Source organism: Platalea leucorodia (genome assembly GCF_965183815.1).
Source record: "Platalea leucorodia genome assembly, chromosome: 2".
In the NCBI taxonomy this organism is placed as follows: domain Eukaryota; kingdom Metazoa; phylum Chordata; class Aves; order Pelecaniformes; family Threskiornithidae; genus Platalea; species Platalea leucorodia.
Window position 1 is genome coordinate 80,781,972 of NC_138824.1, and position 15,803 is coordinate 80,797,774.

The window sequence follows — 15,803 nt, forward strand, 5'->3', positions numbered from 1 at the left end:
CTAAGGCACACGGGTGTAGGCATATATACACCATACACAAAGTTGGAATATGTTATGTATCATAACTGCAGTAGTGACCGGTGTGATTTTTTTTCTCTTCAGATCTTTCACAAAGCATACAATTAAATAATACCCAAAGAGTCTCCATAAACCTGCTGTTGCGGCAGTTGACTTGTTTACAACGTCCTAATGTGTGTACAATAGGAAAAGAACAACAAACCCGTGATTGTGTTAAGGCACTCTAGGTTGTGTTTCAAGGATAGTGTAATACACGTCTCCTCTTACTGAAGACTACAACAAACCCAAGACATGAACCAGCAGACCACTAGAATACATCCTGTCAGCTAATAGTGCACTGAATATTTTTATGTACATGTCATTCTGTTCTCTACAGCAGAACACAATCTTTCCTCTGAATCGGGAAATAACATTTGTCTTTAGAAAACACTGTACAAGAGTCATAATTTCTTTGGCAGAGTCTGTGTAATGGGGAGGATATTTCTACTCCACTGTAGACAGTGCAGAAGAGCTGTGGAAAACGAGAACCTTTTGAACACTTCCAGTGGGAGATAGATAGAAATTCCCAGCAGAAACAGGGATGATGAAAAAACAGATTACTCACGATGACTGGGAAGCTTTCCTCCTCAACAAATAGTCCACAACATCTGGGTCAGTCTCTAATAAGCTAATAAGCACTTCATTCTGTAGGTCAGGGGAAACCTATGAAGACAACAAAAAATACTTAGTTGGAGATCAATATCCTTTCACATACACTAATTTTGGTACTATGCTTATCTAAAAGACCAAGTACAAGTACATTCGCGGAGAGTATATAAAACAAAGATTCAGAAGCTTCTACTTGAAAGAGAAATTTCCTGTAACAACAGGTAAAGTAGGACTAAAGATCATTTTGTACAATGTCAAATGCTGATTACTGTTGAATAACCCATTGGTATCCAGCTGGGTATTGTATCTGATAACAACTCATGTATTGCAATCTCAAAAGCTCCAGTTTAAGGTCCTCACCTTACATCCCCATTCAAAGATCTGGGGACGTTTACAAATTTCCATTCTAAGTGACTGTAGTTCTCTTCTTTTAGAAACAGTGTGAAATGTAATTACACAGGAAGGAGAATGTTTCCTCATATATGCTGTGGCGTTTGACGTGTTTATGTCCTTCTCATGTGGAAATTTTGTGGTAACTGTTCTATCTATGAAGTTCTTCAATTGCTTCATTACAGTGAGAGCTGCCAAAGGTCAACACTTTTCTAAACGAAGCCTTATAAACATTTAATGTTCAGGTATCCATATGGCCAAATCCTGGGATCTAGAAGCATTTAAATTCCTGCTTATGCTCAGTCAGAACTTGAGTAATTACAGAGTTCATCTGTCCAAAACTCAGGTTTACAATTAGGTCCTGTTGGATCTCCAGCCACTTTGGACTTCGCGTAGTAGCAACAGGCTCGGCCAGAATTTGTATCATCATCTTTGGAGTTTGGCCTTCTGATTTGCTAACTCTCTCTAGCGCACTTTATATGGAGATGAACCTTCAAAACACTCGATAGCTTCAGCTGCCGCAGGATATAGCAACATCTCCCAGGCAGGTAGCAGGAATGGCACTCCAAGACCTGCCCAAGTAAACTCTGTGCTTCCAACTGCATTTTACATGAGTTTTATCAATCTTTAAGTGTGTTTGTCCACATCATAGTGGCACATTCAACTCAACCTTCAAAGCACTGAAACAGATGAAACCATCTGAGAAACTTGAACTAACAGCCCAGGTTCACCATGACAGATGGAGCTGGAGGCAAGACAATCTCAGCAAGGGGTCATCAACTGTGCAATATGCTTCTGGATGCAATTTATCAGAGCCTGAATCTCTTGACCTTCAGGTCACACTGCATGGGCCATTTGTTCTCCCCGACATTTCCTGGGAAATAGGAATAGATTTACTAATAGATTCCTCTGGGGAATACCTCAGTTTGGGAGGTATTTAGGGAGTCAAGTTACAGAAAAGGCATGTTTCTTTAAAAAAGGAAATAATTTGAAAATAAATGAAGATATGCATAATTTAATTCAAATTGATCCAAAATCTCTATGAAAAACTTGTGTGACCATATATTCCTTTTTTAAAAATTTTATTTAGCCTCTAAGCTGGAAAAGTATCTTACTGATGGTCATTGATATACCAGTCTTTCAATAAATTATCTTCTCTTTATAGGAATACATTTTTGGAAACCTGGTGTGCTGTAACTTCTCCTTTTAGACAGCCTTTCTACAGAGTAGAATAAACTCCAGATAAAGTTTGAGGGCAAAGCGGAATCCACATCTTTCTGTACGTAACTTGCTATTCAGCTTTATATCAAGTTGATAAACTTGTAAGAATCTACTGAGAGGACTTTTTCAGAAAAATAAAAATATATTTTCCATTCTTAAAAAAAAAAAAAAATCAGTCTTTCATTCCATAAAAATGAATCTGAAAAAGTTCCAACAAGAAGTTCAGTTCCAACTGAAAGCATCTGTGAAACCCAAACTTAACAGTTCTATTGAGTTATAAGACTTTTATCTGAGTGAATGAGGGCATGCTAATCTATGATCCTTCAACTGGATTTGTACTGATGGTCTCCTTGCCAGCTATCTACTGGGTTTTGGCTTTCCTCCTGTGCAGCAATTTACTTCAGTTTAGTTAACTAACTTGCAAGTGTAGAAATTAGATGCATGTAATTATAAACCTACACTTATAGAAAACTGCTATATTGGTATCTCAGGAAGATGTTACAGAGCTGCAATAACTCTTATTGAATTAACTGTTTAACTGGCAGTTGTGGCTGAGTAGATGGATGAGAACTTGAAATTCAGGGACAGAAGGGAAGCCAAGGCACTGAAATAACTGCTGAAACAACAGCTGTTGCAGCTGTTGAGCACATAGTGGGACGCATCAGAGGGTTCTGGGGTTGTCAGGACTCCAGCAAAGTAGGAGATATTCTGAGATTTGGGGGCTGGGTGTTACATAAAAGTCACAGCTCTTGAGACGCAGACAGGTGGAGGGACCCTTGAAGTGTCTCCTTTGTGCTGTCCCTTGCTACTGATGTGGCACAGAGAGGCAGCATGTGCCTGCCTCTGCAGCGGGGAGGCCACAGTAGCATCTAACAGTAAAAATAAGAAATTTCAGACACTATGCAGTGCTTCTTTGCAGCAGGGCTGGATTTGGGCGCTAGGAGATGAAAATGCATGACCAAGCTGCTCTTCTCCATCCTCTATGCCAAGTCAAAGCCAATCAGACAAAGTGTGGTTGAGTTGCGGTTCCCCGCATTCAGCTGCTGGGCATAGTTCAGAGACTGGCAAAGAACAGTTCTTTGTACATTCCCATAAAATGTTTTAATGCATCCCTAAGACTCACTGAAATGGATAAGAATTGGATATGAAAGGCCTTAACATCAATGAAGCAAGGTCAGAATCCATCTTCTATATGAAATCCACATGTTTGCATGTTACTGATGTCAATGATAATTGCTTCATAAAAACAGTCCCCAGTATCCTGGGTTGTTCTGAGAAACAGAACCTTCCTGACCCACCAATGTGTCAGAATCATTCTGATATTGTGGTCTGTCATCCTGATATTGTGGTCTGGGTGCCACAACACATCCTGGTTTCCTAGGTTTTATTTCACAAATGTTGTTCCAATTTCAATGCTGAAGCTGGAGTTTTATAGCCTCCCCATATACAAAAGTAACAAGGGGGGGGGGAACAAACAAAAAAAACCAAACAGAAAAACACCTTAGCAGCAATGCACTTTATGTTATAGCTGTAGCTGAATGCTCAAGTCCAGATGTTTTTCTTTTTGTAAGGAGCATAAATGTCAAGTATAAACAGCAGTTCTGGTTTGGCCCCACTCCTATGGGTTTGGAAAATGAATTGCTGCTGCCTGATTTCAAATGATCATAGTTTTATTACAATTACATATACAAGTCTTTTCCTTTCAATGCATCTATTACCAAATGATGCACTGGGCTAATTATCTTCAGAATACAAAGAGCCTCTCTGTGCTGCCGATGCAAACACGAAAAAGATGAAAGTAAACCCTGGTAGAAGCTTTATAAAACACTAACTATGAGCAATTTGACACAACCCTACAGATCAAGTGTCATGCGCGAGCCTAGATGTTACTCCAGAAAACAGGCAGAACTTGCCATGTTTGTTAAACTATGGCAATGGGAAGACTGAAAGCACCCAGAGATGCTCAGCTGTTAGACATTTCTATAAATTTCACATCAATGTATTTCAGCTTTCAGGAGAGCATCTGAGATAGGTTTGTCTTTCTCTCACATGCAGCTAGCCTCTCATTTTGAAATCTGATTCTAATCTCCCTCCACAATCCGAAAAGCTACTCTGGAAAACAAAAGTCCTTTTTTTTCCCCTACACTTTGTTTAACCTTCAGATGAAACTGGAAGCACTGAAGAGATAAAGGAATAAATCCGTCACAATTAAAAAGAGACCATATGTAGGTTAGTCTAACCCTAAGCCCCGCCCTTTCCACACTGACAGTCGGAATGTGTGCCTAAGCATTATGTACTGAGATGTGGCTGTGCTGTAAAATGTTCTTAAAGAGAAACAACAAAAAGGAAACTTCAAGTATTGCAAGTATTCTTATTCAAGTACTATTTTAAATTTGCTAGTGCCATCCACACCCTGAGCCAGCGGACCTTCGCACAAGAGTGCAGTTCTGTCACTTTCTTTTCCTGCTGTGGAAGGAAAAATAGCACTTAAAGTTTCCCCAAACTGTGAAAAGCATTAAAAAAAAAAAAAAAAAAAAAAAAAAAAGATTGCTGAGTGTCTCACTGGAACAAGAATAAAAATAAAGCAAAGGATGTAATGAAAGGCAATACAGTGTGAGGGAAAAGACGAGAAAACCACAAAGAAGTTCATCTGAGGCTAAGACTGATAGGCAGGGCTCGTGACTGCTTTCTCATGCTCTTCTCCCTGTTGAAATCTGGTAGACACCTTCCCCTTACAGTACTATGTGGCCATCAGTCCCACATGCCCACAGTCCAGGCTTGCTCATCTTCTCCCATCAAGGCACCTAGCACCCAGCTTTGCTGGAGCATTAAAGGAGGTTTCCAGAGTGTTCTTCCTCTTGCTTTGGGAACCAGTCTCCTCAGTGTAACATACAGTGCTGCTTAGTTTCAAGACACCACAACCAAAACTATGTTCACCTTTTCAAGACTACTGGTTTTGTTAAGACATGTATGCCTACTAAAATGAAGACAGGATAGTGCCCACCACTAGGTCTGACTGGCCTCTGCTACCCCAGTGCAGGGCTCTCTCAGGCACAAGTCATACTGAGCTGACTTATAATTTTGTAGACAGAAAGAGGAAAAGGCAAAGCCACAGAATGAACTGTCCAGCTAACTGCTAGGCATGAGGAATGTGATTTAACTAAGCTGCATCATAAGTAAGCAACACGACCAAGTCCAAGGTCATCATCCCTTTCATGAAGAACTTCCTCACTTCAGCAAGAGAACAGAAAGGAACTCAGGAACTACACAGATTTATGCTTTACTCCTCTTATCCAACTGACAAATGAAGAAGCTTTGTCCTTCCTCCCCATCCAACAAGAAAGTGTTTGGTAGGGGAGGCTGTTCCTTAAATTAACCAAGGATCTGCACAAAAATTGGCTCCCTGACTTTCAAAACTGAAAGATGAAAGGTCATTTTCAGTCTTGTCTTCAAAACTAATGAGCAATGCTGGTGCGTTGTTTAGTATACAACTGAATAGCCAACCCAACCATTTCCACAGACAGTAATCTTCTAAGGAAGATACTCTTATCTACATTGAAACCATTCCAGGCAAGATATAAGTACACATTTTTAATACTATTGCTTACTGCAAAGCTTTTTCCTTGATAGAAGACTACTTTTTCTACCAATAATAATTGACCCTAATTTAATGCAGTTTCCACAGTTTATTTCATCCTAGTCTACTTTAACACCAACCAGGTATTTCCTCATTTAACTTAAAAACGCATAGTGGTAATGTGAAGAAACATCCACCTACCATGAAAAGGGCTTCATAGTTTTCAATCATCTTTTGTACGACAGCTATAATAGCAGTACTCTCTTCAGCTCGAGCTGAGCTCTGAACTGAGAATTCTTTGTCTGTGGATTTCTGCTTGTGCAACAAGTTAGGCCCAAAGATGGTAGCCAGGTTAAGTGATGTCATTTTGTTCCCAGTAATCTAGAAAACAGAATATAAATGAGGTGGGGTCTCCCAGGTTCTAACGTATGCGGATACGTATATACACACATCTACACACACATACACATCTACACACACACCCCTACACACACACTCTCTCTCTCTTTCTCCTGATTTGAAGCAGATGCTTCATTCATCAAAACCAAAAGCGAGTGCTAGTCAAATAAAAAGTGAACACTTTTTAGAAATGTCGAAACACCTTGTTTGGACATCTCTGCAACAAACACTGTGGATTTTCTGGATATATTTTCAAATGGATTGGAGGAGCAGAAGGTGGAAGTGCTGGCCTGCCCTTAATTCCCTGGAATCTCAGCAATGGCATACTTCTGAACCCAGGGAAGCCTCCTTCCTACTTCACCACCTCAGCATATTACTGTCTCTTAGGACCAAATACTGAAAACTGTTAGCTTCCTCAAGTAGCATTCATGATTTGAAACAGATACAGTGAGGAAAAACACACTTTTCCATGTTTAAACAGTTTAGATAATTAAGGAGCATGCTCATTATTTTTATTAGTATTTTCCTGTCTTTTTGCTTGCTTCCTAGAACATGCCAAACGTTTACTTGTTAGGTGGATTTTTTTGTTTTGTTTTGGTGTTTTTTTACTTTTTTCCGACTTTCATAACTTTGTGCTCAAAAAAAGCAATAGTAATCTGATTTTGGAGGAAGTGGAAGGCTAGAAACACATACTAGACTAAACAGAAATTACTGCAAAAATATGTCATATAGGTTATTAAATCAAAATTTTCATTGTCATATTTGTGATTAGACTACTTTTTTTCCTTTCTATTCTTTTAACAGAGCAAAAAGCAGGGGTCATGTGCTTCCTCTCTGTGTCTCCACTTGGTTGCTATTCTGGGAATGCAGAAGAAGATGCCAGCAGTTTGACTATATAAGACTGTAAGTGAATTTCAGCTGTTGACTCAGTATTTCTTGCAGGCTTTTTTTAAAGAACAAAAAAATATCATGAGAGTTATTTTTCATTTGTTTCAGTTACATTTGAACTAACTAATTTAAAGAAAGGACAGGAAGAGGCACCAAAAAGAGGCAGTAAAAACAGCATTTCAAGAAATAAGTGGTACAAAACAAATCTTTTCAAAGTAATATTTTAATTTTTTTTTGTAGCTGGTCATTTACTGAATATTCTAGTCAAACTTACAACTGTGCACCGACTGCATCTGGTTTATTTTTTTACAGATCTCAACTAGATAGCATAGAGATGACAGCAAAAAGAGCTTCTCCTTTTATCAGTGGGACCACTATGTAATCTTGGAAAGACATCTGCACTAAGTAGGTGCATGGGCAGTCTTAACAAACATGTTGGCTCTTTGTTTAGAGACTCATCCCAGCATGACTGCAAGTACAGCACACACCCTTATTTGCGCACCACCATGCACCCGGCTGTTTTTCGGGTGACCTGCTTTTTAAACAGTGTCAGAGTACTGAGCCACCAAGGATGTACGGGCACGCGGTGCCTCGAGCGTGCCAGGGGCAGCCTCTGGCTGTGCCTGGATCTGCATGTGCAGGCTGTTTGTACAAACAGTGAGTCTTTTCTTAAGGGCACCCTCGGGGCATCCCTTAAAAAACATTGTAAGCATACCCACTGAAATTAACTGAATGAGTAATTTTAATGAAGTGAGTCATCCATTTTCATCTTCGTGAGAGAAGGGCTTTTGAAAGAAATCGTGAAGAGGGCCCGTGTGCCAAAGCTTGGCTGTTTTCCTTCCAGTGATAGCAGCCCGATAAAATACTTTTTCTTGCTCTGCATGCCTTTATTCACTTAATTATTCATGAATAGCCTAAATAATTGTGAGCAGAATACTGTATTATCTATAAAAGGTATCCAGCTGCACATAATAGTCCTGATGCTTACAATACTGCCAAGATAGCTTACCTAAATTTGCCTTGCCAAAATACCTGTAGCAGAGCTGATGTACTGCTAAGGGGAATGAAAATGCCTTTAATACAACTGTTGAGCCAAACCTACTCTCTTAAGCAGCATCCTGTAGCCCCGCAATAACATCCTCCTGGGTACATTCCTGAAGCAACAGAGAATTTGCAGGACCAGGGGGACCACAACCTTAGGTGGCTTATACATGTTTTTAAGCCTAGTAAAATTGTTACAGGCTGCTCTTTTTAAATGCTTTCCATCATAGTCGTGTAGGTTTTTTTATCAACTCCTTGCTGAGGACAAAAACAACAGCATTTAAAGTGGATTTAAAAGTGAAATAGGCCTTGAAGTCACATACAGCACATTGAAAGTTAGGACTTGAGGCAGAAATTCGGCAAAACTCCATCAGTAAGTGCCAATTGTTAAAACCAGCCAACTGCAAAAGGTGTCCAAATTTGACAGAAGTCAGCAGGGTTTTCCGTCTGGAAGACAAAATTCTCTAGGAGTTTCAGACGAGTCTCAGAAGTAACCTCAGAAGTAGTCTCTGCTGCAGTTCAGAGGACAGAGAGGTCCTTCCCACAGATAAACTGGTACAATTTTGTCAAGCAGTGACAGACTGCGTCGATCTCATTCAACGTTAACAGAGTTGCCACCTTTTGCAGAGCAGCCCACTAGTTCAAGCATTTTCCTGGTAGAAAATGGGAAGCCTGGATTTTCAGATCTTCTCTAGTGTGAACGGCGCAGATGCACACGTGTGAACGCTCAGAAGTACAGCTCAGCCACACGGCTATGGGTGTTCTTGTCTCTGTGGGATGGGCGCACTCCAACCTCTCCACTGAATTTGGTCCAGAATGCAACAGTAAGGAGGCCAGAGGGAAACCAGGCAAAGATGGACCCTGACTCCAACTAGTGATTAGCTCTGTCAGTTGCAAGGACACAGCTGGAGCTCCTGTCCTTTATTTTTTATTCTTCACTACCCAGGGCACACAAGGAAGCTAAGGGAACCAAGAAGTGAACTGCTATGTCCAAAGGTCATATAAGAAAGCAACAACAGAGAATGAAAAGAGAATGAAAAAGCATACCCTTGAATGCCTGACACTTTTCTATGTGAGTTTTTTTTCCATAGAATATAATAGGATAAAACAAGGGGGGAAAAACGATGGGTAACATTAGATGTTCTTAACAAGGTCGGTTATTCTGTGAATCTCCCAAAGGAAGTGGTAAATGCTTTACTGATTAAGTCATATAAAAATTAAAGTTTCACAGCCCTCAGAACATAGTAAACAACTAAATGGCAAATGTGCAGGCAAGAATATGAAACCTGTCTCATCTTTCAGGGGTATGCCACCACCGTGTTTGTTTCACAGCTTTAAAGATCTCTTTTCAGATCATGAATTAAGCAAAGTCAAAGGACCCAAGTGACCAGGACTTACCTCTTGGCCATCTTTGTCTGTGGTGTCTTCTGCATGGCCAGCCACTGTGGAGAGGAACTGCAGCAGCCGGTGTAGGGTATCGCAGTTACAGGGAGGTAGAAGATAAATGAGAAGCTGTAAGGTGCTTAGCTGTTCATCTGGCTCTAATACTAAGAGAGGAAAAAATAAATTCTAAGAAAATCACTCCAACTAACCTAAAAGCAGAACAAATATACTGTTCCCAGCCCAAAGGAAGGCATAAGAATAGCTTTGTCTAAGGATCATTTTCTTTATAATGTCAGAAAAAAAATGAGAAAACTCTAAGGAAATATCAGAAGTGTAACAAATACTGTTACAGGATTTTTGCCTTGCTTGGTCAACTTTTTGCTCACAGGTTCATAGGATCTTTTCTCAGCCTATAAGAGAGCCAAATCCATGTTGCACACTCCATCACTGTCACCAGACACAAAAATTCTGCTTAATTTTCTACTTGCTCCGTTCATTTAGGTATAGCTACTGGTATATACAGGGCACCATTGGGAAGCATGCCAGTCAGGCTCATGCTTTAGCCATTTTAAATGAGATTTCTTACAATTTCACATCTTGCAGAGATACCGGGAGACTGAAAAAACAGCTAGAAATATAAAGGACCACCATCACTTTAACCATCTAAAATGCAACAGTAGCCAGTGTCAAAGGTGGGAGAGAGGCAGGATCTCAGACATGAGGGCTAGAAAGAATCTGAAAAACACATACCAAGCAGCAGCTTAAGCTTGAAGGGTCCAACTTTACTTTTTCCCAAATCTGTGAGAGTCTGCACTCAGGTCTTAGGCAACACGTTTGGGATTACTTAATATGATGGCTTTGAGGACCATTAAATATGATGAAACTTGAACTTTTGAAGCCAAGTTTTTGAAGCCAGACTGGAATTTTGGTCAGTGTACAGCTCTAAAAATTAAATGCATTAATGGTGCTAAGATACCAGGATTCAAATGGGAGTCTGTCATCTGCTACTGCTGAACCAATGACAGGGTCAGGATTTAATAGATAACATGAATCACATCCTATATACTAACGCAAAAATAGGTATAATAAGCAAAATTTTTATTGTTCTAGTTTTCTGGGCTCTACTTAGACACTATGAAAACAAAGGAAAGACCTCAGCAAATTTATACTCTACAAATATTTGGAGAAAATCAAGGCTAGAGTATTAAATGCACAGAAAAAAAGAATATGGTTAGCAGGGATCAAAGAATACAAACAAGTAAGCTTTTGAAAATCGGTAAATGAAGATGCTGTAGAGCTCACAGAGAGTGTTGATGAAAGGTGTATAAAGTTCTCTGGTGAGAAGCGGGTCAGGCATGTCACGCAGAAATTCCTTTAACAAAGCAGCAACATCATGAATGCTGTGCTCTTCATCTAATACAACATCTATGCCCCGGTCAAACTCTTCACGTAACTGAAAAACATCATGACACAAAACCACAGTCACTTATTGTCCCAATTAGTACATCCCAACACAGAAAATCTTCTAATACGTAGATTTACTCGTTTTCACTTTCCAGATTGGACACAACTAGTTTTTGGTAAGGTCAAAGATATAATTCGTGTCTAATTGCTGCTTATTCCATGATACATAACTTAAGGTTTGTACCGGACTGTAGTAAAATACGATTCTTTCTTTCCAGCTAATGTATGGCACTCTTTTATGAAAAAATGTGCCCAAGTAAATATAATTTTTGCAGAATTGTAAGATTAATATCAAAGGCAGAAACCAGGGAGAATAAGGAAAACTGCAAGAAATGCTTTCTTATACCACCTTACTGCATTATCCCTAGATTTTAGGACCAGAAAGACTAAAATCGCATTTTGTAACATTTCTGTTTTTGTACAAAACCATTAATAATAAGACAATGTTAATATCCACCAAACTCACATTTTTCTTGTGATTTAATACCGTATTTAAGCATAAGCAATAAGCAGCCACGTTCACTAAGACTTCATGGCAGTTGTCCACACACATCTTGTTCTGCCTCCCTAACTTAGTTATATTCACTAAGTGATAATCATTAGGGAGTTAACAAACAGCAAGCTAATACCATTACGAGGCATCGCAATTTTTTTCCAGCTACAGTCCTCAGATAAATTCTGTATAATTCAAAGGCATCGCAGTTCCCAAAGGCAGAAGAAATCCCTCTCCCACATCCAGTACGCCTTATGAAAAGACAAAAGCCTGCCTTTCTGGAGACATTTCCCAGCACCAAGAGCAGCATACTTTCTTCAGGCTGAGAGCTCCACCTTTTACTCTCTTTTTATTTTGAAAATAGTCAAGATGTTTTAAAACTATTTCCTGGGAAAAATTTGTATCTTTGCTGATATTATGAGGTATCATGATCTCACATATAACTTCTCAGAGAGTAATTATATCTAAATCTTACTAAACAAGAGGAAATTTGAGGTATCAGCTTTCTCTACCAGGATTATTACAGACATATCAAAAAGAAGAAAGAAGGTAAGTCACAAGCAAACTATGTGTCTGTGATAATCTGTGGCAAATCTTGATCGCAGGCAAATCTATCTTGAGTGTGTATAGTATGGAGGAATGTAGAAAATCCCATACTTGCAGCTGAAATTGTGCTTTCATAATAGGTGTAAAAGGTATTCTATAAAAACTACAGCCTCCTTTCTATTAAGACTATTTTTAACATTATTAATATCACTCATTACTAATAATGAATAATTATGCTACAAAGACCAGAATTTGTTTATCTAGTATTATCCTTTCCCCTGCTGATTTGTGGTTAAAGATTTTCCAGTGCCAAGTTGGGGATTTCATTCCCAGCTCAATTCTACTCTTCAGACTGGTGGCAAATGCGGAACATCCCTGTGGAGCACCATAAATTACCTCCACCTAGAAGACTGCTTCTGCACTTACTGCCCAAAAAGCAGCTCAGGAAACAGATTAGCACTGCATCAGGAATTTGGACTTCCCAACTTGATGTCTAAATCATAAATTGCTGTTACAGTCTTGATATATGGCACTTCTGATCTGGTATCCTGTGAGGCCTACAGAGATGTCCTAATTAGGTAATATCAGATAATCATTGGTGAAACATGGCCACATTTCAGGCCCAGGTATCACTGCTGTTAAAAACTATATTTTTAAGTTTAAACTTTAGGTCTCTCAGACTTCATTCACAGGGAATACTTCCAGATTTTTGGAAAATACACCTGGTGAACTACAGCATTCACCGGAGCTGAAGACATGAGAGCTGAGGACATCCATGCTGGGAGAGAGGATGGGAAAGCAGAGCTTCAGCCGTGTCGCTCTTCAACCTCAGGGTTTGGAGGTTGCTTCACCTGCAGTGCTGCCACCAGGTCACCAGTCCTAGTACAGAGGGCTGCCCACCCTAGGCTCGGCAACGATGCTCTGCTCAAACACCGGTATAGTTTCTGGGCACAAGCCGGGATTCCGATGTACCAGACCTACCACCTTGAGTCAACACTAGCTCAGGAATCTTTGTCCTACACCCCACTGAATGTGAAGGAGGTGGTTTGTATTAGACACACTTGTTCTAGATTTTCTCTTCCTGCTAACCAACCAAAAACCCCGCTGGCACATGCATTTACTTACTTATGTATTTACTGCAACAAACTACAGTTGAAATAGGACATTTTCTAACTGGGGGAGGAAGGGAAACAAAACTATGCCTACTTTCTACACAAGAAAAACTAATGAACAGCTGCAAAAGCACACCAAAATCTGAGTACTGGGTTTGGCTTTCCATGGTTCAGAAAATGAGTGGAATTTTAATTGAATCCAGACTTTCCCCTGTGTTCATGTTGACAGCATTTATTATTGTAACTGCAAGGGCCAAGCTGATGCTTCCATGTTGTTTAATGAAATATATTAGTTTACCTAATTCAATAAATTAGTCCATGTAATAGAATACATAAATACCCAAATCTCTTGATTTTCTCAGCTTTTGAAAACACAGTAAAAGAAAAATTGGTGAAAGTCATTGATGTTCAAAGTAAGGCTTAGTTTACAAGTACATTATACAAGTCCTCTGCTTTTTCCCCAGAGGTATGATGCAATTGTATGCTGAATGATAATATATGTTTTGACATTGAAGCTTGTAATGCAAATGACAGGCAACTTACTTTTCAATACTTTATCTAGTTCAGTGTTGATCTGCCTCTGCAGACCATAAATGTTTTTAGCTTTGTGTTACACCAGTCACTCAGCGATAGAAACTGCTAGAGAATAAGCTACAAATCAGTAGGCTATACTGTCCTACCAGCCAGAATCAAGTCAGTTTAGCTATTCAAGGTAACTTTCCAGAGCGCCAAACATTATCCTGTGTAGTTTTTGCAACAAAGAACTATTATTTCTGGGATCAGATGCCGTCAAGCTTGCTTTCGCTTTTTTCTGTTTGATCTTTTTCGTCTTCTACTTCCTGGCAGGGGTATTTTCCTGTAACATTTTATTCCCTCCCTAAGCATCATGCAACCATTAAACACTATTCTCTACTGCTCTAATTCAACATGTATTCCCAACTTCTGGGAATAACAATGCAACATCTAGGGCTGAGATTTGAAACTTCTGACTTTGCCTCTGGAACCTAACTGTATACTATCTTTGCTTTTTCAACATTTGGCTGAGACTAGGACTTGGATGGGTCTGCCCTGGCCTTCAAGTTTTTCAGGGGTAAAAGAAAGGTGATATTTGGGAGCAGTGATTTGAGGGTCAACGAGATGGTTCTGTACTTGCATATTTTCTCATACTGTGAGTTTTCCAAAAAAGATTTACAGTTTGGGTTTACTTTGGGAGCTTCAACTGTTTCTGAGATGAAACTAGCAGCCAAGATTTTTTTTTCCCTACAGTGTAACCTTTGGAAAATTTCATCACTGTAGTCTATTTGGATCCCCAACCCCGTGCTACTTCTGCAGAGAAAAACATACAGAGACTGTTAACCTGATGAGAACCTGACAAGGATTTCACCAACTGTAAAAGATGACTGGAAATGGGCTGTTATGAGGCATCAAAAAACCAATAATGTCACTGACCCAGAAAGCCTGAATTTCACCAGGTGACGGATGGGGACGAAATCACGTAACAGAAAGGAATCAGGTTTGTTTGTATCATAGCTGATGAGGGAAAAGCGTATCCATATCCACTCACCTGTCTTACTCTCTTTTTTGAGCTTCCAACTCTGAATATTCCTACTGTCTGGAGACCTGCAAATGTAGCACATCAGACAACTATTTTATTGTTTAATTTTCTGCTGAAAATTGCATTGAGTCAAAGCAATCTGGGCTATGCGTGTACTTAAAAGAATAAAAAAAACCACAATGTATTTCTCTACAAACTTTTACTTACCACACTGAGGCAAAACTCAGTTGTCTTGGATTAAGAAGCCATCCACTGTAGTTTTTAAGGACCTCACATCACCTCACCTGCAAAATGGCATCTCCGTGATATTTCTTGTGATGCCATTTTGGTAGTGCCACTGCTACTCCATGAGGGACAGAGGTATGCAGAGGGTGAGGCACTGCTCAGCATTTTGAGGTGGCGCTTCCAGGACTGACATCAAAGGAAACAGGCAATAAAATAACTAAATGCTTGGGCACTGAGCTGTGTCTCTGCATACAGGAAGCAGCTGGTGTTTGGGGTTACCTGCTGGCTCTATAGTGCCTGTCAAGACAAAGCTGAGAGTCTCCTCAAAGGGACACAAGTAGGGCAGTCAGGCAGATTATGAGAGGGGAGAACTCCACCTGGGAGTTGTGTGCAGTTTATAGGGTAGGAACAGCTACTATATAGAAGGAAAGCTATAAAGAAGTACTGTTGTACTTCAGGCAAAGTGCAGACGGTATGCCTCTTGTGTCATTTAGACTTAAAGTGATTTGGGAATGGGTGTTGCCTGCTATTCCATAAGAAATCAGTTCAAATCTTCTTCTAGCCCTGTAGATACTAGCAGAACATCAAACAAACGATAACGTGGTTGAACGGACATACTTCGCAGAGTAACAGAAACTGAAAAATTTGAGAGTAAATGCCACCTTAGAGGGGACATGGTCTTTAGCAATGAGAATGTGAGTGGAAATCCTAGAAACATAAGCAGCTGTGTACATAATATCATTTTACACAGTTAGACATTTTTTGCAAAAAGGATGAAATTATCTATAAGCTTTGAAAAGTTTGTAGTCTAACAAAGGCTACTCTGCAACATTCATTTTCTCT

General features: G+C 39.6%; 1 protein-coding gene across 1 annotated transcript in view; it reads right to left on the minus strand.

Moving 5' to 3' along the window:
• ARHGAP6 (Rho GTPase activating protein 6) overlaps positions 1–15,803 on the minus strand; it is a 166,996-nt gene that overhangs the window by 10,124 nt on the left and 141,069 nt on the right. The window contains exons 6-10 of the mRNA XM_082337824.1: positions 14,745–14,800; positions 10,868–11,018; positions 9,581–9,729; positions 6,056–6,235; positions 623–720 (exon numbers count right to left, since the gene is read on the minus strand). Coding sequence (XP_082193950.1) covers positions 623–720; positions 6,056–6,235; positions 9,581–9,729; positions 10,868–11,018; positions 14,745–14,800 — 634 coding nt within the window. The remainder of the gene's footprint in view (positions 1–622; positions 721–6,055; positions 6,236–9,580; positions 9,730–10,867; positions 11,019–14,744; positions 14,801–15,803) is intronic.